This window comes from Cyanistes caeruleus, chromosome 9 (genome assembly GCF_971803275.1).
Source record: "Cyanistes caeruleus chromosome 9, bCyaCae1.hap1.1, whole genome shotgun sequence".
Classification (NCBI taxonomy): Eukaryota; Metazoa; Chordata; class Aves; order Passeriformes; family Paridae; genus Cyanistes; species Cyanistes caeruleus.
The window spans coordinates 29129080-29151989 of record NC_141709.1 but is presented as its reverse complement, the minus strand read 5'-3'; the positions used below and the strand labels follow the sequence as shown (position 1 = coordinate 29151989).

General features: G+C 40.7%; 2 protein-coding genes across 8 annotated transcripts in view; both read left to right on the top strand.

Moving 5' to 3' along the window:
* The first annotated feature begins 25 nt into the window (after positions 1 to 25).
* Positions 26 to 15965, top strand: ORC1 (origin recognition complex subunit 1). Of its 5 annotated transcripts, none has more exons than XM_086842134.1 (17): positions 69 to 113; positions 921 to 1025; positions 1398 to 1525; positions 2739 to 2908; positions 3082 to 3463; positions 4111 to 4405; positions 5776 to 5880; positions 6237 to 6423; positions 6965 to 7071; positions 7793 to 7894; positions 8412 to 8583; positions 10770 to 10877; positions 11621 to 11770; positions 12966 to 13085; positions 14601 to 14767; positions 15004 to 15091; positions 15590 to 15965. In XM_086842134.1, exons 2-17 carry the CDS (start codon positions 937 to 939, stop codon positions 15782 to 15784), a joined length of 2565 nt encoding a protein of 854 aa, XP_086698260.1. In that variant the 5' UTR covers positions 69 to 113; positions 921 to 936; the 3' UTR covers positions 15785 to 15965. The 5 variants fall into 5 exon arrangements, with proteins under 5 accessions (XP_086698259.1, XP_086698260.1, XP_086698256.1 ...); XM_086842130.1 differs by having other exon boundaries at positions 85 to 273; XM_086842131.1 differs by having other exon boundaries at positions 90 to 337.
* A 273-nt stretch (positions 15966 to 16238) lies between these two features.
* The window catches only part of CC2D1B (coiled-coil and C2 domain containing 1B), a 28329-nt gene continuing 21657 nt past the window's right edge, over positions 16239 to 22910 (top strand). The window contains exons 1-4 of one of the 3 annotated variants that reach the window (XM_086842129.1): positions 16239 to 16520; positions 16865 to 16969; positions 19936 to 20077; positions 22764 to 22879. Coding sequence is in view for 2 of the 3 variants with exons in the window: in XM_086842128.1 (XP_086698254.1) it covers positions 16904 to 16969; positions 19936 to 20077; positions 22764 to 22879 (324 nt within the window). In the remaining variant the exon portion in view is untranslated. Of the gene's footprint in view, positions 16521 to 16809; positions 16970 to 19935; positions 20078 to 22763; positions 22880 to 22910 lie in introns of those variants that run through there. The other 2 variants (XM_086842128.1, XM_023932413.2) reach the window with 2 other exon arrangements.

The following is a 22910-nucleotide window of genomic DNA, read 5'->3' as shown; positions in this document are numbered from 1 at the left end:
CGGGGCCGCGCCTCCGCCTGCCCCGCGCGCGCGCGCCGCCGGGGGCGGGGCTCCGCGCGCGCTTTGGCGCGAAGTTCCATCGCGGAGCCGGCGGGACGCGCTGAGGGGACACGGTGAGCTGTGGCCGTGGCGGGGCACAGGGCTCCTGCTGCGGGGGACCGCGCATTGGGACCGGCTGCCCAGGGAGGCTGGGCACTCTCCCTCGCTGGAGACATCCCAGAACATTGCCATCCTGTGCAATGTCCTCTGGGACGACCCTGCTGGAGCGGGGAGGTGGGACCGGATAGACCGCTGTGGTCGGTTCCAGCCTCGCTCGCTCTGCGCGGGGATCGGGCCGGTGAGGGGGGTTGGTGTGAGGGTCTGAGGGGGGTTAGTGGCTCTGTGGTGCTGCCGAAACCCCTCGGTGTCCCGCAGCGTGTCCCGCCCGGCGCAGTGGCCCCTCAGCCGCCATGTGCCGGCTGGGCTGGGGCGGTGAACGGCACTGGGGGCTGTGTGTGGCTTTTTCCCGACTTTTCAGACGAAAACTCTCACTTTAAAAAAAAAAAAAAAAAGGAATCAGAAACCAAAATGAAACAAAGTGTTGAGCGAAAGTGAAACGTCGCTGACGGTCTCCCCAGGTCGGGCAACCGGCCCCGCCATGGCGGTGAGGGCCGCGGGGGAATGGGAAAGGAACTGAACAACGAGTCACTGCTAAATATCTTCCTTTTTTTCCTTAATGCCTCGTCCCTTGGGGAGGGGTGTCTGTGGCTTTGGGGAAGGTGGGCTTCTCTATGTCCGCCAACCACCGTTCTTCATCCACACCGAAAGAATTGATAGCAGTTCTATGTATCTTCCCATCTTAATTTTGTTTTTTTCTTGTTTTATTTTTGTTTTGTTTTGTTTTAAATAATAATCAAAAAGTGTTTATTTATGTGTTTTAGCTTTTCCTTGGGAATCATGAACACCCGGCAGCAAAGCAAACTTACCTACTCCTGGTATGGAAAACCCTTGAGTTCAGACAGAAAGCTGAGGACTTCCCAGTACAAGTAAATAACATTTATTTTTGCTTTGCTAAGGGGAATTCAATGTATGTTCCTTTACCTTTCTTACATCCTTTAGGTTAACATGGCAGTCAGTGACAATATGAGTAAGGTTTTGAGCATTTGCTGTGATACTGTATGTATGTAACAAACGCATTGTCACCAAGCTCTTGAATTATAAACTGTACAATGTATAAGCAACCAAATCTGTGAATAAGTTTTAACTAGTTGAACTGCATAAGAGAGCTTCTAATCAGGGAACTAAACATTGCAAGAAGGGGCATAGCTAACTGTAAATTTGACAAGACATTGGGCTTAATGATATGTGAATTATGAAGAATATTAAATTCTCTTAATCTTGTGTCTGTCACTTTTTAGGGGGATCCTTATTACATCAGAAAGCAGCAAAACAAAAACCTGTATACAGCTCGGTGACTTTATTTTAGTAGAAGGGTTGAATGCAGATCAGCCTTATGTGGCACAGCTCATGGATTTATATGAAGATGGTAAGAGAACTAAAAACTTATATTCTGTGTGAGGAATCTTAAAATGTTTTAAAGTTGCCTTTTTCATGGGGGGGGTATAGCTAGCATTAATACTATGTCACTGGCCTAATTTATTAAGAAAATCAAGTTCTGGTAATCATTGCATCTGTATTCACATGCTCCCCCAAATATTTGGGACTGATGGCTAATTTCAGCTAAATTTGATAGATAGATAGATGGAAATTTAAGTACACTGTAATTTTTGCAGTCTTCATGCAGTTGTCTAATTCAAAAGCAGTGGTCCTTGAGGAAGGCAGTGAGCTCATGCTTTATTTAAAGATTGGAGAATCCAGATGGAGCAAGAGCACTGCAGCCCTGAAATTTGCATCTTGGTAGACAAGATCAAGCAATTTAAGTATAATAATAAATAAATAAATAATAATAAATAATATAATAAAGTACTAGTCTAAATAAATGGGACTTGTTACTTCTGTTCCTTGTCGAGCTACTTGTTTATACAGAGGTTGATATGAAAAGATAAATCATGGGAGGTGGGTGATACAAGAATTGTCTGAGTCTGAATTGGGAACTACTCATTGGCTCTATCTGGTTACTTTGAACAGCTTTTGTTGTTTTTTGTGCTGTAATAATAATGCTTTGTGAGTTTTCTATTTACCTTTTTAAAACATAAATACATATAATTCCATCTTACTTATTTACTAATGCACTTTTTTTGTAGCACAACTGAATATTCTTTTCATGCTGGAATGAAGCCCATGAAACTTCCTTAAAAACAAGATATTTCATCAGCAATATTCCCTGGTTTGTCAACCAAAAAATTGCTTCTGGTTTCTCAAAGTACATTGGCACAACAAATAGCATCTTGAAATTTCTCAGTTCTCTTTTTATGTCACTGCTTTTAGTTAGCAGGGTTTGAAGAGATCACATCTATGCAGATAAGGAACCTCTTTGTGACAGGGAACTGCTGGTCTGGAGCTGGTCTCCAGGTATTTTTGTGATTGAGACCATGTGCAGATGTTACCTTAGCCCTTAAGATTCTCAACTCAGACGTTTTAATTTAGCTTAGAAAATGGGACTTGCAGTCTCTTACCAGATGCTTTCTCACCTGTATCCTGGGAGGATTTCTACCCTTGCTGGCATTTCAGCCAAAGACTGGCACTATTTGTGACACAGTAAAACTGTGATGTTCCCTGACTTCCTCTCCTTGTCGCAGGTGCTCAGAACAAACGTGCAGTTGTGCAGTGGTTCTGTCGTTTGGAGGAGATACCTCAGAACAAACGGAAGCTGCTGAAAAGAGAGATTTCTGCCCAGGAGGTGTTTTATGATCAAGTTCTTGGCTATGACACTGATATAGCTGCAGAGACCATTATTAAAAGCATCATGGTATGTACTGCAATCTTTCTACGCAGAGAGGGAAGAAAGAGCCCTGTAGTTTAAATTAATAACTAAGGGTTGCATGAGTTAGAATAATAAGATCTATGAATAGAAAATAGCTAAACTCTAAATTAACAGTAAATGTTGGTGAATGTGTGTTTTGATATTTCCTGGTTTTGCAGGTATTACCGCTACATCTGGGTGAGGAGCTGCCTATCATTACATTAAACAAGGAACAAACTTTCTATGTCAAACAGTCTTGGGATGGGAAGTGCTTTAAGATTTTGTCCCCGGACACATTCTCTAAGCTGAAAGAAGCTAACAAGCAAAGAGGTGTCATCACAAACTCTTCAAAAGCATTTATTCCTTCAGACGTCCTTACACCTTTGAAAAAAGAGACAAAGAATGTTGTTCAGAGTGCCACAAAACCAAAAAACGTTGACATGGAAATAGAATCCAGACATTCTACTTCTAAGTCCTCCCTTGCTAAGGAGAGGCATTCTCAAAGGGTGGCTAATAATGACATCAAAACCCCAACAGCAAGGAAGAAGCTGGAGTTAAACAGTATGTATATGGCAATATTCTGTCCATTCAGTAGTTCTGTATATGTTTTGTGTTTCTCCCTTTTGGCTAATTCTAGCAGTTGTAACATTTAACATCAATATTTTTAGCTACTTTGTTCAGACTTTGGGATCAGCCCAAGCTTTGTAGGCACATCACTTGTTTGTCTTGCCTGTTGTTTCAAGCATTCCACTGCTTATATCCAACTGCTGCTGTCAATGCTTTATTTGTATCTGATAAATCTAAATGAAAGTGCTTGTTGACTGAAATGCTACCAATCAGCCTCACTTGACCTCCAAATGTCCTGCTTTCTTTAATCTTCTGACTGATTGTGCACTAAAATGTTTACATTGAGCTGGTTGAATGAGCACATTTGATCCTGTGTAACATGCAGTATTTTCAACATGGAACCTGAACTAAAGTTATAAGTGATGGAGGTGGGTTAGAGAACGGAAAAATCTGTTTGTCTTCCTTCTGTTCAGTAATTTTTTAGAGGAAGTGACTTCTAGTGATCCAGTTCCTCGAGTGATATGTCCATCTCCTTTCATTTAAACAGCAGGCACTGAGCCAGCTGTACCATGTCTTCTGAAAATTAACCAAACCAGCCATATTGAAGCCTGACAAAAGTTCATTTTGCTTTTAATTTCTAGGTCCCACAAGATCCAAAGGCAGGCTGCTGGGATGTGAAGTTTTGGGTCTTTTGGATGATGACTGTGATGCCGTAGCACCATTAGAAACATCAGCCACTAAAAGAAAAGTGAAATTCACAAGTGGAATTTTGGGCTCACCACCAAAGATCCCCTGCAGCAATAAGTCCAAGTCAGCATCTGAGACTGCAGGGGAGTGTCAGAGGTTCAGTGACGCGTTACGATTGTCCCCCTACACTAAGGTCAGAGATTTCAGTGAGAAAGACAAGAATCTTCATGAGAAAGATGACATTCTATCGTAAGTGACAGCATTTTTGTCATTATTTTTGTATGGGATTCCTATTTGTGTGAAGCTCTCTTAAAACACATTTATGAAAGATGTCTGGAGAGGAAAGTAGGTGAAGTCTGCATGTGCCATGTTTTGCCTGTTGAGAGCAAGGAAAGAAGGAGGAGGGCCTCAGCAGTGACAACTGAACTGTGAGAAAGCGTTAGAAAATGTTACTTGGAGGTGAATGAATGATCAGGGAGATCCAAAGAGGGCTTGACTTTTCAGATGGAAAAGCAGTTCATTGCTCCAAGAACAGAGAGATGACGTTGGAAATGGGAATGGTCGGATGATAGGAAAGGAAACTGAAGCCATGTTGATCTTTGTTGTTGTGATGATTGTACCCATCAACATGGATGAAAATCTGTTTTCCTGCACTCAAGACTCAGATGTGCCTGACTTGTGACAAGTGTTGAGGGATGCTGGACTGTAGAAAGAAATTTGATTTGCCTCAGGAGAGTCTTCATGAGAATTGTATGTATACTTCCATGCTAATTTTTCTGTAGGAAAGAAATCAAAGCCCAAAAAGCACAACTATTCAGGTATATCTTCACACAGTCTTTATAAACAGCAAAAAATGGGGGAGGAGATGAATGGAACAGGCTTTCTTCTGCAAAATGTTGCAAGAAGCCAGAAACCAGTCCTTTTCCTCTTTCCCAAGAGTAAAGATGCAGATGCAACAATGGAATTTCCACCTTTATTTTGTCACTAATAATATATAGCATGAAAATGTTTACCTTTCATTGATAAGTTAGTGACATTTCAGTCGTATTTATAGATCAAAGAAACTTCTAAGAACTGTCAACAAATAATAAAAGCATCTGTAATTCATCTCATTTTTTACTTTGAACCAGCAGGAAAGTTGTGTAGTAGCAATAAAATGTTTCAGTAGCAGGGATGAAGAATCACCTAGGAAGACAACCAAGGAATATTAAAATACAAAGAGAAAAATACATTCCAAAAGGCAAATCAGAGAGATGCCCGAAGGAAATAATTTTTTTCTTATTTTAAGAAAAGAAAATGGGCAAAAAAACCCACATCTCAATAAAATAAAATCATAGCTGTTCTGAGTCCCTGTCCCTTCAGTTTGGCAGTGCAAAATACAGCAAATATTTTCTTTTTACTAAGGTGTATTGAAGACACAGTGTAAGCACAGGGAAATTGTGCTGCCAGCATCCAAGCCATAGCCAGTCTGTAAATAACAAATAAGAATTCATGCTGGATGGACAACTGTTGTGTTAGCACTGTAACAATTGAGGCTGAAGTTTGAAAGGCCTTCTCTGTGTCTTTACAAGTGTGATGCAAAGAGGAAATACAACCAGCTTTGTGTTCTTTCTTTCCAGTTTAGCTGGAGATCAGAAACTGAGCAGCCAGAGCCCTGTGCTGACCCCTCGTTCTCGCAGAACATGTGTACAGAAAACCAGTGCTCTCATTGCAGAGCAGATCAGGTAAACCTGTCAGCCATGATCTGTTCAGATTACTGCTGATAGCTTGAAGCCTTGAGAGCTTGTGTGGTTTAATATTGAAATTCAAATGGTTCTAGAAGCACAGCTGAATTGCAACTTGAGTAAAAACTGGTTTATGTTCAAAAACATAAAGCTGACCTGTGATGTTCTTTAGAAAACTTGATTTCCTTTAAACCAGTCTGTTAAAAAGCCATGGAAAATAAGCATCTGAAGTGGAAAATGTTTTGGCTTGATGATTACAAGGACCACAGAAAAAGCTGAAAGTATACAAATGTTGCTCTGTGATGTGTAGACTTGTATGTATTTTTTTTAAAGCTTAAATCCTTTCTGTTTCACAGCATATTGGACCAGGAAGATTTTCTGTCTGGCTCTGACAGTTCCTACTCTGCAAGCAGTGAAGAAGAGGAGGATGATGATTTGCCCTGTACACCAGAAAAGAAAACTAAATCCAGCAGAATATTCAGCACCCCAAAATCTTCAAGGAAGTCAACAGTTCACACTCCTGCAAAGACACCGAAGAAAACTGTAAGGCTCCACTTAAAAGAGCTAATTTTTATTATTTCTGAGCCAGTTATTTGAATGCTTGATGCCTGTGTACCAAAGTAAAGTATCTGAACCCCTTAGCTTTTAATCAAGCATTATCTGGATTAATTTAATCTTTGATATGAGTAGGTTATGCAAATGTATAAACCATTTGTGTCTTGTGAATATTGTGACAATGTTGATCAGAAAGCTGTGGCTTAAATGGGGAAAATACTGGCTTGGATGCTGTTTCTTAAGAACCAGATCATTCTGTTAGGCAGCACTTTAGAACAGGACTAACAGCTCAAAAATTCTTCAGACAGTTAAAAGGTATAATTGTCACCACCCTCTTTCCAGCTTCCTTTTTCTCCCAGGAAGAAAACACCATAAGGCCTATTTTGGAATTCCCTGTGTAAATTCTGGTTCTCAGGTCATCTTGTACTCTGGCATAAGTAATGTTTGGGAAACCCATATCAATGATTAGTTCCTAACAGAAAGTGCTGTTTGTAGAAAATCTGCTTGAGGTTGTAATTTCCCTTTGCAGCCTTCACAAGGAACACCCAGAACACCCCGGAATGCAACTCCAGAAATTCCCAGGCGCATCCAGGCAGCCCAGGAGCCAGCCAGTGTACTGGAAGAAGCCAGATTAAGGTAACCTGTGCTCAGGAAAATAATTTTATTTTGCATCAGTTGTGACTATCAGTAGGCTGTGCTGACATAGGGAATGTCATCTTTACCATTTAGAATAAAATAGGTAAAAATACATTGTGTTGTGATCCAAAAAAGGTATTTAATAATTTACAATACAATACCAGATTTACAAATAATGGTAGTATTTACAATACTACTTCGGCAATTTCAAATTATTTTAACCAGTGCATGCTAAATTCTGCAGAGTTAGGTATCTTTATTCTGTGCAACATTAGAAAAATAAAGATCCTCTCTGATTAGTTTTAGATTGTAGAGGTACAATATTTGTCTCTTCTTGATGTGTGAAAAAGTTTTACAGGTATCACTGTAGATCTTCATGGTGGAAAAAAAAGGCATTTGGGACTGACTATTTTTCAAACTGGGTTTTAGTTCTGTTTCCTATAAGCAGTTTCTCCTGTTTTATCCTGCCTCTGCACTGACTTATAAATAGTTTGTGAATTAAAACAGAGAGATTTTTATTGCTTCATAAATTAAGAGCACATAGAGACTAGGCTATTTCTTTTGGGATATTTGACATTAATGCTCAGACTTAAAAGTATGTAAGAGAGATTTGGAAAACTCCATAGGGGAGGAAGGTGAGCATTTGCCTGTTTGTTTGCAGCAGTTCTTCAGAGAGAACAGCAATTTTAATTTTCTTTTTATTTTCTTTTTTAATTCAAAGGCTTCATGTTTCTGCTATCCCAGAATCTCTGCCTTGTCGTGAGGAAGAATTCCAGGATATCTATAACTTTGTGGAAAGCAAACTTATTGATGGTACAGGAGGGTGAGTTTGGCAAGACTGTGACCAAGATCACATTTCCTTACGGCACAACAGATGATATATTTTTACTTTATATTTATACTTTATACCTATTACTTATATTTAAAAAGTTATCATCATTTAAAGTTCCTCATTCAATTTTTCTGGTATTTTTCTTCCTTCAGTGGTGTTCTGTGTAGAAATATGGGAAATATGTAGAAACATGTAGGCTTCTTTATTCTACAGATTCAAATTAAAGACCAAATTATAACTGGTCAGTTTTAGAAGTCTGGAAAACTATTATTTTTATTTTTTTTAAAGAGGTAAATTACATTTATAAAATGTTTTAGGTTGTTAATTGTTTCATTAATAATAAAAATCTTCCAAGGTGTTATGTATCCCAGCTTGCAAATAAAGTAAGATGTAGGGAGTTGTCAGAGGAGTATGCAAGACTGTGTCAGAGGTCAGAAATTCCAGCTCATTAATCCCAAAAGTCTCAGTATTTTGCTCAGGCTGCTGAAGAGGTGCTCTCCTTTTGTAGGTGCATGTACATTTCTGGAGTGCCTGGAACAGGTAAAACTGCAACTGTTCATGAAGTAATTCGGTGTCTTCAGCAAGCTGCAGAAAATGATGAACTGCCACCATTCCAGTTTGTGGAGATCAATGGCATGAAGCTGACAGACCCTCACCAAGCCTATGTGCAGATATTAGAGGTAAGTAAAGTGTTTTCAGTGGCTCCTGGGTTTGAAAGAAGAGACCTTAACACTTTACCATCAGATCCTTGGTATCTTACAGTGTTCAAGGCACTTATCAGTACTTCCCAGTCCCTCTAAGAGACTGTGCTTTTATCTTTGAGCAGGTTAGAAAATAATTAACTTAAGGCCTTAGCCAACTTCTTGAACTGTTTTGCTTTCTGCTGCATAAGGGTAGTGGCTGAGAAATAGCCTGGTTTATTGCATCTACCCATCTAAAACAAATCTAAATGAGCTTTTTATATTTTCCTATGGTGTAACTTCTTCTGCACATATGCTTAAACAACTGCTAAGGTGACAATTATGGAAGTCAGTGTATCAGTAGAATAATTACTGAGGGGGTCTTAATGGTTAATTGATCAGTCATAATAGTAATTCAGCTAAAGAGGGGCCATCTCTGTCAACAAAAGTGTATTTCTGATATCCATGACAAACCAGTCTGCAATAGCCATCTGGGACTACTGACTATGCTTGTGTTGTATGGGTGGGAATTAATCTTCCGAGGGCTGGATTAAGATCACCCAGTAGGCATTAGACAGTAACTGCTCAGAAGCTTTCTCAGTTTAGGCTAACTTTAAACCAGTGACCTGGAAATTAAATGGTTTCCTGAAGCATCTGTTCCATTTTCATATAAACTTCTGCTCCATTTATCATCTTTCTGAGCAGGGAGTGGCATACATTAGTGTTCTAATGTCCCTATCTTCATAGTTGGGAGTTAAATTTGCATATTTGCATCCTTTCCTCAAACCAGTTTAGACAATGTCTTGCTGAGGGATTTGCTGAGGCCAGGCCACTGTTTCTTTAGCATAGTGAGAGGCTTCCTGGCAATTACCCTATTTCATGGTACTGTGAATGTATTTTAACATCCTTTGTTCCTATCCTATTCAGCATAAAATCTAAAAATGAATAAAGAATAGGCCTTTGGAAGTACAATCTGTTGCCCCTCACTGGTTCTGAACTCGAAGGTATCCCAAGTGAAATATCCTTTAGGGGAGTACAAAGTCACATGAACCACGTACTTCTCCAATTCCTTCTGCCTCAGCTACTGTCAAAGAACCCTAACTAAGAGCTAGGCTGCTGCTGCTCTCCTGATTGCTGCAGGTTGAAATCCAGTTTGCTGATGTTTCTTTGCATGACTGAAGCAAATTGTGGAGCTTCCCTTCTGCAATTACATCACTGCTGTAGCAAAGTTTAGAGATGAAACAGGGAATGGAAGCTTAAGACAGATGAAAGAGATGAGGTTAAATACCTGGGTACAGTAAGAGTCCAGTTCCACCACAGCAACTGAACTCTGTGGTATATTGGATACTCAGCTCCAGAGCTGTAGAATCGGAGTTCTTTGGGATTCAGCTTCTTTCTGTGACTGCTTTGGATTGTCCTGACTGAATTGGAAACATGAAACAAGTAGAGAATATACATTAACCTTGTGCTCTGGCTTGTTTAGTGATTGTAAAATCTTAGGTTTATAAGAAATTTTAGAAAAGAAATACAGTTTTAAAATGCAGTCTCCATTTGGCTTTATTGCTGGACTTTGCACTATGATGAACAATTGATTCAGCATCTGCAGTGTAATTTTGAAATGTCATGCTTTGATTTCTGGATATCTTTGGACTTGCAAGGGAAGAGGTAATGTACAGTCAGCTTATCTGTTCTGCCACATAGTTGCAAAAGGTATTGGAGGTATTTTTTTAGCTCACAGTTGAATAAATTTAATTATAGATCATGCTGATGATTCATTAGAATTTCAATAGCAGTCCAAGATTACTCAAGTCAGCCTATTGTTGTCAGTTGACTTAGGTTTTCAGTAGGTGTGTGCATTCAGAGATACCCTAGAGATATGCTGGGTTTAGAGCCCTCTAGACTGGGTGGGTTCAGGATTTCTTAATGATTCTAAGACAGATTGCAGAGAATTCTGTGGGTCTCTCTTTTTAGCTATGCATTGTTTTGTTTCTCTTCTCCTTTATGGGCAGTTCTTGGTAGACCAAGAGTGTCTTATGAGCTACTTTCTCTTTTTTTTTTTTTTAACTCTTCCACTGAAAAAATAATCCAGGTGCTTGGTGTAGATTGTTAAGTAAAGGCAAAATTGAAAGGAGTCAAACTTTGTATTTTCAGGAGTTTGGCATTATTAACCTGCAATATTTGTGCAGTTCTTGACAGGTCAGAAGGTGACAGCAGCCCATGCTGCAGTACTGCTGGCAAAGCTGTTCAGTACACCTGGGCCAAAGAGGAACACCACAGTGCTGATAGTGGATGAGGTGAGACAAAGAATCCTTTGTTGTCTTTCCTCCAAGATTGTAAGAAGTGAGTTTTTGGTGGATGGAAAATTATGCATGCTTTGAGTGTATCACATGTGATGTAGCAGGAATAGACTTTGGAGAAAGGAGACGCAAATAGTTCCTCTTACCTATTTAAATTCAGTTTCCTAAAAAGGCTGAATATCCTGTTGCCATGTTCTCTGCCTTGGATTTCATATTGGTTTTATGTTTTGTTATTCCAAGACATGGAATAAGATGTTTGTCAATTATAAATACCAGAGGATTCAACTGAATTTTGTCTGGAAGCTGCTGCTTTTCCAGTGGGAAAAGTCACAGAGAAATAAGTCACAACCAATTTTGAAAAGCCTTGAATGTGCTATGTTCAGTAATAATCATATGCACTCTTATTTTTGCTGTAAGCTAATTCAGGTTCTCACTTGGATGGTCTTTGAATCTTGTTAGATGTAGTATAAGTATCACAGTAGTGTTTTAAAAATGCAGCTGTTTCACATTTACTGCTCAATCATCCAGTAGGACTGTGCTTTTCCAAAAGAGATTAGAGCCCTAATTCAGCAAATGCAGTCCTATTAGTAGATGGATAAAGGAAAGACAACAGAGCCAGCTTGTTCAGAATCATGTGAGAAATCTTCTGTGGCAGAGCTGGTTCTCAAACTCCCATCAGGTATTTTAAACAAGAGGCCATTCCTTTTTCCAGTCCGATTCTTCTCTTTTTATCACTACAGCTTGATCTGCTGTGGACCCGGAAGCAGAATGTGATGTACAACTTATTTGACTGGCCAACCCAAAAGCACTCCAAGCTAATCATCCTGGCCATTGCCAACACCATGGACCTGCCAGAGAGAATCATGATGAACAGAGTAGCAAGCAGGCTGGTATGTCCTAGCAATTCTGTTGCTATGCCATAAAAGGAGAAGAGATTAAATACTGGATGCAATCAAAAGCAATCCAGGAGAAAAGCAGGATTGGTTATATCAGAAGCTGAACAATGGTTTTTATAATTCCCTCTCCAGAGGACTGATAATGAACATATAAATCTTAGCAAAGTAAGTTCAGGAGCCTGTTTGCTAATCAGGTATTATGCTGTGTACATACACTATGTTCTTGTAAGAATGAAATAAGAATATGGATGCCTTATTTAAATATATTAAGATTTGGATAATCAAATGCTGTGCTTCATGGTTAAGCTGCTTACTCTAGAGTTCAGAAGAATTCTCTTCTGGTTTCCCTTCCTCTTTTCCCTTTCATTCCAGGCACCTATTTACTTCTCTGTTTGCTATCATCAGTTGGTAGATCATATAAAGGTATCCAGCAAAGAAAACTGGATGCTCACTCCACTTGTTTTGAATACATTTTCCTAGGTCATCTCACCACGGCTCTGAAAAGTTATTTGCAAAAACAGTGCTCTGTGCCTCTATCCTTCCATGACTCAAAAACAGCTCCACAGGGTGTGAATTGCTTTCCCCCACCCACTAAGCCCACTGCAGATCAGCTGAGTCCACACAGTCACAAGAGAAGAGTTTTGCATAAGAAATTAAAAACTCAGGTCTCCTGTGGGATGAAAGGCAGTGCACCATCTGCACCATAGATTGTCCTCATCTGAGGGCAGTTCTTATTTGCTTGAGCTAGAAGAGAGTTTTAATTCTTGGCTGATGGCTAACTTGAAGTCAACAAACACACAGATTTGCTAAAGGAGATATTTTTCCACAGTTGCTGCTGTTATTATATTCAAAAATAATGTGTAGACAGATGTAATCAAAATATTTTTGTATTGGGGATCTCTGATTTGTTTAAAAGTTTTTTATAAGATAAATCTGAATTCTGGTAGCAGCTTCACTTGCTCCTCGGGCCTTTCAGTGGGGAGATCCAGCCAGTGGTCCTCACTGAGTCACTGTTTTGTGGATTTGTACATTTTTTTCACAAATGTGATTGATTAAAGCATGTTACTAGGAAGGAAAGGATGTGAAAGACTGATTGGTCCTACCAGAAAAAGTAAAAGTAAACACACAGGTCATGCTTGAGCAGTAGAGAGTTCAAACACTTCTCACTGTGTTGTGTCATTTGTTGTAGGGCCTCACCAGAATGTCCTTCCAGCCGTACACCTACAAACAGTTACAGCAGATCATTTCATCCAGACTGAAGGGTGTGAAGGCATTTGAAGAAGATGCAGTTCAGCTGGTTTCCAGAAAGGTGAGCAGAGCAGATAAATGTCCTTCATGTTGCACCTGGTGAAAAGTGTGGGGACAGCAGGGAGAGTTCTGTAATAGCTGTTAGACCTGATTCTGTGGTTGGGTTCTATATTGGAGGCAAGTGGGGCACAATTAGATCATGTATTATTCAGGGTATTTTCTCAGAAGACATTGCTAGAGCAGTGTCCTTGGTTTTTCCACCTACTCTGAGAAGGCAGCAGCATATTCCAAGAGCTGAAGGCATGACAAGAGTCGTGATGATAAGATGTCAACTGTCTCCACTGTTTAGCATAATGTGAGTCATTGAAGAATCCTGAAAAAGATAGCATGCCAGTGGCAGTGGAAATAGCCTTATTAATTTTATTTCTCAAGATGTTTAGTGCCCTGTCATAATAGATAATACCTGTTCTGTTTGCAAGTCTTAATACTCAGTTGTACAAAAGGAAAATAATGCATTTGGGATCAGTAGCTTCTCAGATTGAGTGAGATATGTGCACTGCTAATGTGTTAATATTAGCAGCTCCATATTGAAGTAATGTATTAAAATTATGTCAAAACATCCTACATCACTGTAGGATTTAAAAAGAGTACTCATGAATATGTCAGAAGTAAATACAATCATGTGTTTTGTTGTGAAGGAACCACCTCTCTGTAAGAATAATAGTTTTTTGGTTGCAGAGGGGTGGTTTTGCAGGGGGAATAATTGCAGTGTTTTTCTAGTATGAGTTCTCTTCTGAAAATACAGAAATATACCTTGCAATTAGATTTTCTACAGGGTTTCTCATTCTTGGCCCCACCTGGGTTCTAGGGCTTTTGTGTATTATCAGCATCTACTGGGAAAACTAGGCCAGTACTATATGTGATGAAGTTCATAGCTTTATTAAAACTGTAAAGCACAATTGGGGTTTTAACAAGTATTTAGTTTCAGAAATTTTAGACACCTAAAGATTTCCAGGCACTTGTAAATGTAAACTATCTTGGACATTTCTTTGAGAAATGAAAGAAATTATTAGTGAACTCTTCTGAAATTATTAGTGTACTCTTAAAATCAGTATTTTAATGAGTATAGAAAAACTGAGTTTTTTGGTGTCATAGCCACCACCTCTTTTTTTATTTTTTATTTTTTTTTCATTTTTCATGAATGTGGATTATGGTAAAGGTCTTCACTGATAATTAAACTGATACTTCTGAAAACTTTTGATGTTGAAATGAACTGCTCACCTTGATTCTTTTTTTTTTTAACCTCTAACTTGTGTTACAGAAAAAAATTCAGCCTTGAATTTAAGATGACCAGGTCAGGGTTGGGGTGTGGGAGATGTGGAGAGTCGCTTCTGTTGGTTTTGGTCAGTAAGCTTTGTTGTTCAGGATCTGGGATTGTAGTAAGATAGTTCAGAGATGTGTTGCTCTCCCACCAGATGCTCAGAGTGTTTGGGGTTTGTCTGTCTGTTGATTCGTGCTAAACTCTTTCCCCAGCTGTTGGGAAATGTTGTCACAAATGTGTCACATGCACTTGCAGGTGGCAGCGCTGTCTGGGGATGCCCGGCGGTGCCTGGATATCTGCAGAAGGGCCACAGAGATCTGCGAGTTCGCTGCGCAGAAGAAAACCCCAGAGACTGTCAGGATGGTGCACGTGACTGAAGCCATAGATGAAATGTTCTCATCACCATATGTCAATGCAATCAGGTAAAAATATTTCCTTTGCTTTTGCGTCTCTTTCACAGCACTAGTTTATCAAAAACAAAAATTGTGATGGCAGAGTTGCAGGCTGTGATGCAATGGCCACTTGTGACATAAACTGCTCACCTTGTGTTTAAATATGTAGCTCCCAAGCAATTTCCCTTCCATCAGACTTCCACCTGATGTTTCATAGGTTCTGAACTTCACAAATGGATTTTTGTCTGTTTTGGTTTTTGACTCAGGAATGCTTCATTGCATGAACAACTCTTCTTGAAAGCAGTTTTGGCAGAGTTTCGCAGGGCAGGAGTTGAGGAGGCGACAGTTCAACAGGTATGGGGCTTTTTTGTTACTGACACCAGTGATCTGGATCACAAGGTGGTTTTATTATTTATAGCCTGCATGTTAAGACATGCAATCTCATGCTTTGTAACAGTAAGCATCAAAGAGAAGCTGAAATTATCAGGCAACAGTCCAAGGAGGAAACTGAAAGTTGATTCCTACTTGTGCATCACTGTTTTTCTTCGTAGAGGCAGATTTGTTACTGGTGGCTTTGGTTTTTTTTAGTAGACCCATAAAATACTGGGTGCCAGCAGAGTTGTGAAGACTGGAGTAGTCATGAGTAGTGTGGAAGCTAAATGTTAATACTTATAGAAAGATATAGTTCTAAACAGTTTTGTGTAAAATTACAGCATCTGAACAGGCTGGAGCTATTTTATCTCCCGTCCCATGGGTGTGGGGGGAAGGCAGCTTCTCTCAGTGTCACCTTGGCACACTCAGTTGCAGCAGGCAGTAAACATAACCTGTGTCCTTTTTCTCTTTTTTCAACAGATCTACCACCACCACGTGGCCTTGAGCAGGATGGAAGGCCTGCAGAGCCCTACGGTGTCAGAAATCATAGCAATTTGTTCAAGACTTGGTGCCTGCAGGCTCTTGCTGTTGGAGGCTAGCAATAAATACCTGCACATGCGGGTGCGACTGAACCTCAGCCAGGACGATGTAATGTATGCACTCAAGGAGGAATAAAGCAAAAGAGATTTTATTACTTTTACTATGTATAAATATTTTAAATACAGTCTATTTTTATTTTTTTTAATTATTGCTAAAATGGAAATGGTGAAATGTATTTTTTTTAAAATGCTTTGCTTATTTGTTTGATGTCTCTTTTTTAATAATAAAGAATGAATTTCAAAGCATTTTAAATTAATTAGTGTTTCAAACTATTTGTTTTTAGAAGTATTTTTAAGTGCTGGTCCCCTTTTAATCGAGGTGTATGAACTTGGGATGGGTAATTCGAAGAAGATTACCTGCATTACTGTTTTTTTTTAAGGTTTATGGTGTCTTTGGCATTCTGCAGATTTTCCTCAGTGACTTTTACACTCAATGAAAGGCACTGTTAAAATGCGCCTAAACTTTTCCTTACTAACGGAATTAAAAGGAACGTCCAGGTTGCAATCCAACGTTATTAAAAGGAGCTTCCAGTTTGGCTCGATGCTGGAATGGAGGAGACGGTAACAACAGCGCACGGATTGTGCCATTCAAACACCCAACTCCTTTGTCTGACCCATCGCTATCAGGGATCGCCCCTCGGCAGCCGCCGCGGTGCCGGGGCTGTGCACGGCGATGTGTGCGGGGAAGCTGGGACAGAACCCGTGGGGCCGCGGCTCCGGGCCCGCCCCTCCGCCGCTCCGCGCAGCCGCCGCGGGCGGGCCCTCCCCGAGCCGCGCCGGGCGGAGCTGCGGCCGCACGGGCGGGAGCTGAGGTGAGCCGGGGCCGGGCTCTCTCCGGGCGGCCCTTCCGCGCTTCTTCGCGCGGCTCCCGGCCCATCGCCCCCGCAGCCCGTCCCTGCGCCGGCCGGGGAGCGCCCGCAGCCGGCTCTGCCCGCAGGGTGCCGCCGAGCTGCCCGGGCGGAGCGCGGGTGCGGCCGGGCCGGGCTCCCCGGGCCCCGCGGAGCGCGTCCCGCGGCGCTGCCCCCGCTGCCCTCACGGCGCGGGAGCCCTGTGAGGGGGGGCCGGGAAAGCGGCGGGGTCGAGCCGGCCGCCTCCGTCCGGCGGGCTCTGCCTTGGCATAGGCAGGGCACTGACTTTAAGTTCCGTGTTCCCTCAGTCCTATAGAGACACAACCCTCTGAAATTCATGAACCAACATGCTTGGCAGAAGACCTAAAAAGAGCCCTCAGGCAAAGGGCCAGGGAGCTGCAGTTGCAAAGCAGGTAAGAAGGGCAAAGGGCCAGGGAGATGTGGTTGCAGAGCAGGCAGAGAAGCCTTCTACTCCCTCTGCTCCTCAGGATAGTCTCGTTCAGACCTCTTGCTGCTGTTTTCCTGCAGAATCTCCCATGTGTTACTAGCATTGCAGGATCATGGGAAAAATTAGATTGTGCGGTGCTTGTTTTCCTTCCTTCTTCAGTGCATTCTTCAAGTAAATATCTGATAGGCAGCTGTGGAGGTCTCGCAGGGCAGGCACGGTGTTGTAATGCTGTAATCTTTGCAAGAGACCTCATGACTCATGCTTACAGTATTTCTTAGCAGAGCTGTGTTGAGATTTAATAACAACTTCAGTGACTCTGGAAGTTTTCCTTATGTCTCCTAAGTAAACAGGAATAAGAACAGCAGAATACCAGGTAACAAATTAAGGGACATATATGGGAGAATATTAAGGTGCTAAACAAAAGGCAGTTAATTTTAATTTCCCTGTGTTTTGTCATTTTTTCATGTAATAGATAGACTGATAAGCCTATGCCCCTTTCCCGAGATAAATGAGTTTAACTGTGTCTCTGTGTTGGGGTTTTCTTCCATACTTATCTACCCTGGAATGAAGTTTCAGAAGTCTTATGGAGAGAAACAATAATTAGTCATGGTTGGCAGGTGTAGAAAGTCAGGTGACAGTGTCAAAATTAGAAATGCAGTCAAGACAAAATTCTGGGTAGAAAACTGACAGAAAAAAAATGTAGTTAGTTAAAAGAATATGTTAGAACCAGAACAGAATTTCAGAAACCATTGAAGGTAGAATAGAAGCAAGTAACAGGTGGAATAACCAGTAAGAATATAGAGAAATGTGAAAATTAATTGTAACAGGTTATTAGAATAGAGAAAATAGCTAAGATTTTCTTCTGGTGATTTCTGAGGAACCAGAGTTCTCATACTGATGGCAGAATGCTGCAGTTAGTGATCCATAATGTCACCATGGCCCCAGTGTGAAAGTTTGCATTTCTCTAGTGAGAGATGGTGTAGAACTTAATTCATCTGAGCAGGGGAGAAGATAAAAGATGAAAATCTCTTTCCTCCTTTCGGGGAAAAAAAAAGAAACCTCATTTTGAAAGGACAGAGAGTAAATCAAGAATCTGATTAACATATTTTACTAATTTCTAATTCAATACAGTTAATTATTCAGCCTGTCTTACAGCATGGATGAGTGTTTCTTGAAACAAACGGCTTGTTTGCTTTCAAATTAATTCATCTTAAAATGGTTTCTTGTTGTGTAGTGTATCAGCTGCAAGCTTTTTATAACTTATTTCTTCTGTTTAAACATTACTTTAATACTACTAATTTCGTTGGAAATGTTCCTTATTGAATGTATTGGGACTTGGAGCTAGAGTTGCTGAATTGTGTTCTTGACTTCTCATGGTTGCTGCAGTTCTTTACTGTCCATGCTTGCAGAGTGGTAATGAACAGATCCTGTGTGCTCCTGATCCATTCTGCACATTGATGAAAGGTCTATGTGTATTCCATAGAACTTGAATCTTTAGGTCACCGTTATAAGTATTTCCTATTTAAATCTTGTTCTCACCTTCTTTCTGTTCTAGCCAAGTGTGCAAATACTTTAGTTTTGCCTTACAGCTGGGAGATGGATAAGGCAGAGAGTGGCTGACTGATCTGCCCAGTGCCTTCGGGAATGTCAAGGGCAGGATCAGGGCTAGGAAACAAACACCTGATTTTGAGTGCTGTTGCTGGTCCTTGGAACCAGTGTTTCTCAGCTCTGTTTCACATTCTCCTTTGGGATTATAAAATGGTCCAAAGAAGGGCACAGGATGTTTCAGGGCAGTAGCCACCGGCACTTTGACTCCTACTGGGTTAAAAAAAAATATTATTATTCTCATTCATTTATAAAGTTTCAGACAGCTTCTTGCAGCACTTCAGATCCTCGAGACAGAAGGAGATTCCTAACCCTCAGAATAATGACAGCTGATGTTTTTTCCTGTGCTGGAGAGAAGCTGAAGTGCTGCCTCCTTGGCCATGTGAGGATCATTAAGTTGATTTCCAAAGCTTGTGCTTCAGAAAAGTCTGAGGAAAGCTTCATCTACCTCATAGGATGAATTTTAATTGTGTTCATTCATATTTATAAAAAATCTTAGCATACTTAAGATGATTTTATAAACTTTCTGGGACAATTAGTATCTCAACCAGAAATAAAAAAAAATGTGGTAAATAGGCATTTTGAAAGAATACCTTTTGGTCTAAGACTCCAGAGATTCCTCTGATGTACTTTGGAATGTTTTGCCACAAGAGAGTGATAACCCCTACTATCATATCTTGATTCCTGTTATTAGTACTGTTCCCTGAGATGTTATCTCGTAGCTGTTGATCTGTGCCAGCCAGTTTGATGGTTGTCTTCAGTGCAGTGTGGGCATTGCTGGGTTTTAATGGCTGTGTTTGTTTCTATGGGATTTAGAAACTGATGTAAGAAGAAGACAGAACAGTTCTGTGTTTATAAATGTAGCTTCTTCAGAAGATAAGGATGAAGTCTCTGCAGTGTGCACATGTCAGACCTGTTGTGTGTGAACGATGAGTGAATATTTCTTAGCTTAGCTGTTACAGGCACTGCCCTGAACTTCCCTGGTGGTATCTACTCCAAGAAGCTCAGTAAAACAAACATTTTATTCTACCTTGTTATGTCAAACCATTAAATAGGATTGATTTTAAGAAATGGTTTATGTAGAGTTTTAAAGGGAATACTTGTGGGGAATTAAGATTTATGTACCTTACACCAGTTGTGGGTGCCTGGAATGCATTGTTGTGGTAATAGAAGTGGTACGATGGCAGCCTGTAAAAAAAATAAACAGAATTCAGAATGCATGAAAATGTCTAAATAATCCATGCAATGTAATGCTTTTGAGTGTCATCTTTGTTCTAACTGTAGGGTATTTTATTATTCTGTATTGTTATTTTCCCTTGGCTCCAGCTGGGGTTGTTTGTGGATTTCAATCCTGAAGAGATGCTGCTGGGTGCAGAGGAAGGTGAGGATGATGGGGACCTTGAAGCAGAGCTTGCTGCTATCACAGGGGCAAAAGTGAAAGAAGGAAAACCAAAACCAAAGGTGAAAAGTAAGTTAAAGTATCTGAATTTTATTTACCTTTAACAGTTTTGTCAGAATTTATTATTTATCTAAAAAAAAATCTTTATCTAAAATGGTTGTTTCTTTAATCACTGGTAGAAGCTGCATTTGCAGCTGCTCTTTGCTTTACTTTGAAAGGTTTAATTTGTTACTCCACAGTGTAAAAGTGGTTTTTTGTTCATGCTCTTGTAACTATAGGAAAAATATCTCTAGTGGCTGGCCCATTTAATAGCTAAATTAAGACATGCTCTTTTAGCATATGAAGTCATAAAAAGGTGTAGTAGGCGCTAGATGATTTCAGAAGGGAAATTGTGTTTCTTGTGGAGGGTGAGTTGTTTGTCATGTGGTTGTTCTTCTGTTTTAGTTTGAAGAATGAATTTACATAATGAGCATTATATTTTTAGTTACTTGGAGTCTGTAACCGAAATTGAATCCCATTTTCAGAGGCAAATACTGATGCAATAGCTTGGAGAATCCTGTAGCTTGTGTTATGCAGGTTAGAGCATCTGTTGGAATGAACTGTTACCGTTCTTAATACTTTCAGTATCTGTTAATTTTGTCTGGTGGTGTTTGCATGCAGCATTTCAGTGTTTTACAGGCTTGCTGTAATCTACCATAAAACAAGGCTGCCTCTGCGAGGGACACTCCAGTGAGCATGCTCTGCCTCTGAGCATGTCTGTGTTTGCGGAGCTGCAGGGTGAGCTGGTTCAGGAACTCCTCTACAAAAATAAACCTTGTTTATTTTGTGTTCTTGTGGGAGCTTTTCAGCTGAACCAAGTTTGCTCCCTGTCTATCAGAGCTGGGGTGACAGCCAGTGGTTGAGGTAAGACAAGGAAAATGGGACCTGCAGGTGTGTGAGCAGCTGCAGGAAGGAAGGGATTGTGCACCTACAGCCTTATTTGCAGTTCTGCAGTAATTTCCCCATAATATTTGAAGGGGCTTCACACAGAGCAGCAAGGAAATTAAGAATTTTGAAATGCTTTGGCAAGACAACTCTATAAACATTGTAGCTGATGATAGACAAAGGACATGTTTCTACCTGAAACTAAATTCTAAATCATTTCCACACTCCACATTTCAGAATGTTAGTAAACTCTTCAAGCTAATAGGCATAATTGTGCAAATAGGCATAATAGTAGAACTTCTGCCATTGGACATAGGTTAGTCATGGCTAAAATGTGCATAATAATGTTTTGAGGTGAATCTGTGTATCAGGAGGTCTTGAATTGTCAGCTTTTCAAGAGCTGACTTCCCTCATCATGTCACTTATTTTGTTGTTTTAGTCTTTTTATTCATATGAGGAAAATCAGTCACTGCAGAATTAACATTTACTATGTCTAACATGCACTGTGTCTTCTAAATGTGTGGTTCAGAAGGATTTTCCAAAGTAATGTGCAGCTATTCTGTTTTCCTGTTAGAATTGGAAGTATGTGGGTTAGAAGCTCACGGAGAATGAGCAACTGGGCAGCTGGCACTGGGGGCTCCTGAGCCCTGGCCCAGTGCAGTGGTGGGGCAGGGTGCAGGCAGGCCACTGCCTGGAAAGGAGGAGCTGCAGTGAGGACAGGGGAGAAACAGATCCTGTCTGGGAAAGGACAGGAAAAAGGGATGCAGTGCAACTCATGTGCTTGGTTCTTGGCTGAGCACCAGGTGCTGTAATTCCCTCCCTCCTGGATTCCATCCTGGAGCTCTGATTAGATGTGGGGGAATGGCCTCGTCCTCCAGCAAAAGCTGCACTGTTGGAACATCTTAAGCACAGAGATCCCTGCTCTCTCTGATAAGTGCCAGCTGGGCAGCCACTCACTTGTTTGAAATTGTGGTCTCATCTTGCTGCACAGGATTAGAGCTGAAAAGCCATCTGAGGAGGCTTGATTAGATTTTTTGCTTCTACTGCGGTTTTCTGCACAGCCAGTTGCTGTTGGATATGGCCTGCAGTCCGAGTTTGGTAAGGGTCAAATTCATGAGCAACGTGTTTGATACAAATACTGAAGCACTGATGGGGTGAATTAGATTATTTGAACAGAAACAGTTTTGTACCTGGGTTAATTTTCAGCTAATTCAGCAAATGCAGGGAGTGAGTGGGATCCGTTTAAATTGACTGTAAAGCTCTGTCCTGGAGATCTGTATTTTTTGCAGCTTTTACTGCCACTGGTGAGTCACAGTCATGTGTTTTTATAGGGAAGTATCAGAGGCATTTACATGGACAGTTGGCATTTGTGGGCAAACAACCTCACCTTTGAGAGCATGTGGAGGAAGTTGATAATTTAGGAAGATGTGGTTGGCACAGGATGAAGCACAGATGAGAACTCAGCAATGAGGAGTTAAGTAGAGTTTTCAAGATGAAGACCAGAAGCAAAATTGCAAAATGAAGGAGCCAAGAAAAAATTGGAAAAGGCTGAATCTCATCATCACGAGTCAACAGTGCAGAAGATGTGCAAGTGTCTTACTGCCTGCCTTGACTGTCATAGCAGAAACCCCAGTGCTGCTTTTCCTGGGTGCTCACTTCCCAGTCTTGGCCATTTATCCATCATTATACTCTCAGTTACCTACAACACTGTGCAATAAAGGGGGCACCAGAGGGGAGGTCACTGCTCTCTTTCAGCTCCTTCAGGGTTTATACCCAGTGACTGCATAACTGTTCCTTATGGTTTATTGCTCCTTGGGATTTCCTTTTACAGCTCCTCTGCCCATGGATCATATTGAAAAGATGGCTGCAGAGTGTATGAAGGACCTGAATGAAGATGAAGAGGAAGATGCAGATGATGAAGACTTGGAGAAAGATACAGACCTGTTGGTATGCATAACTGTTAGCAAAGAGTTTTAAT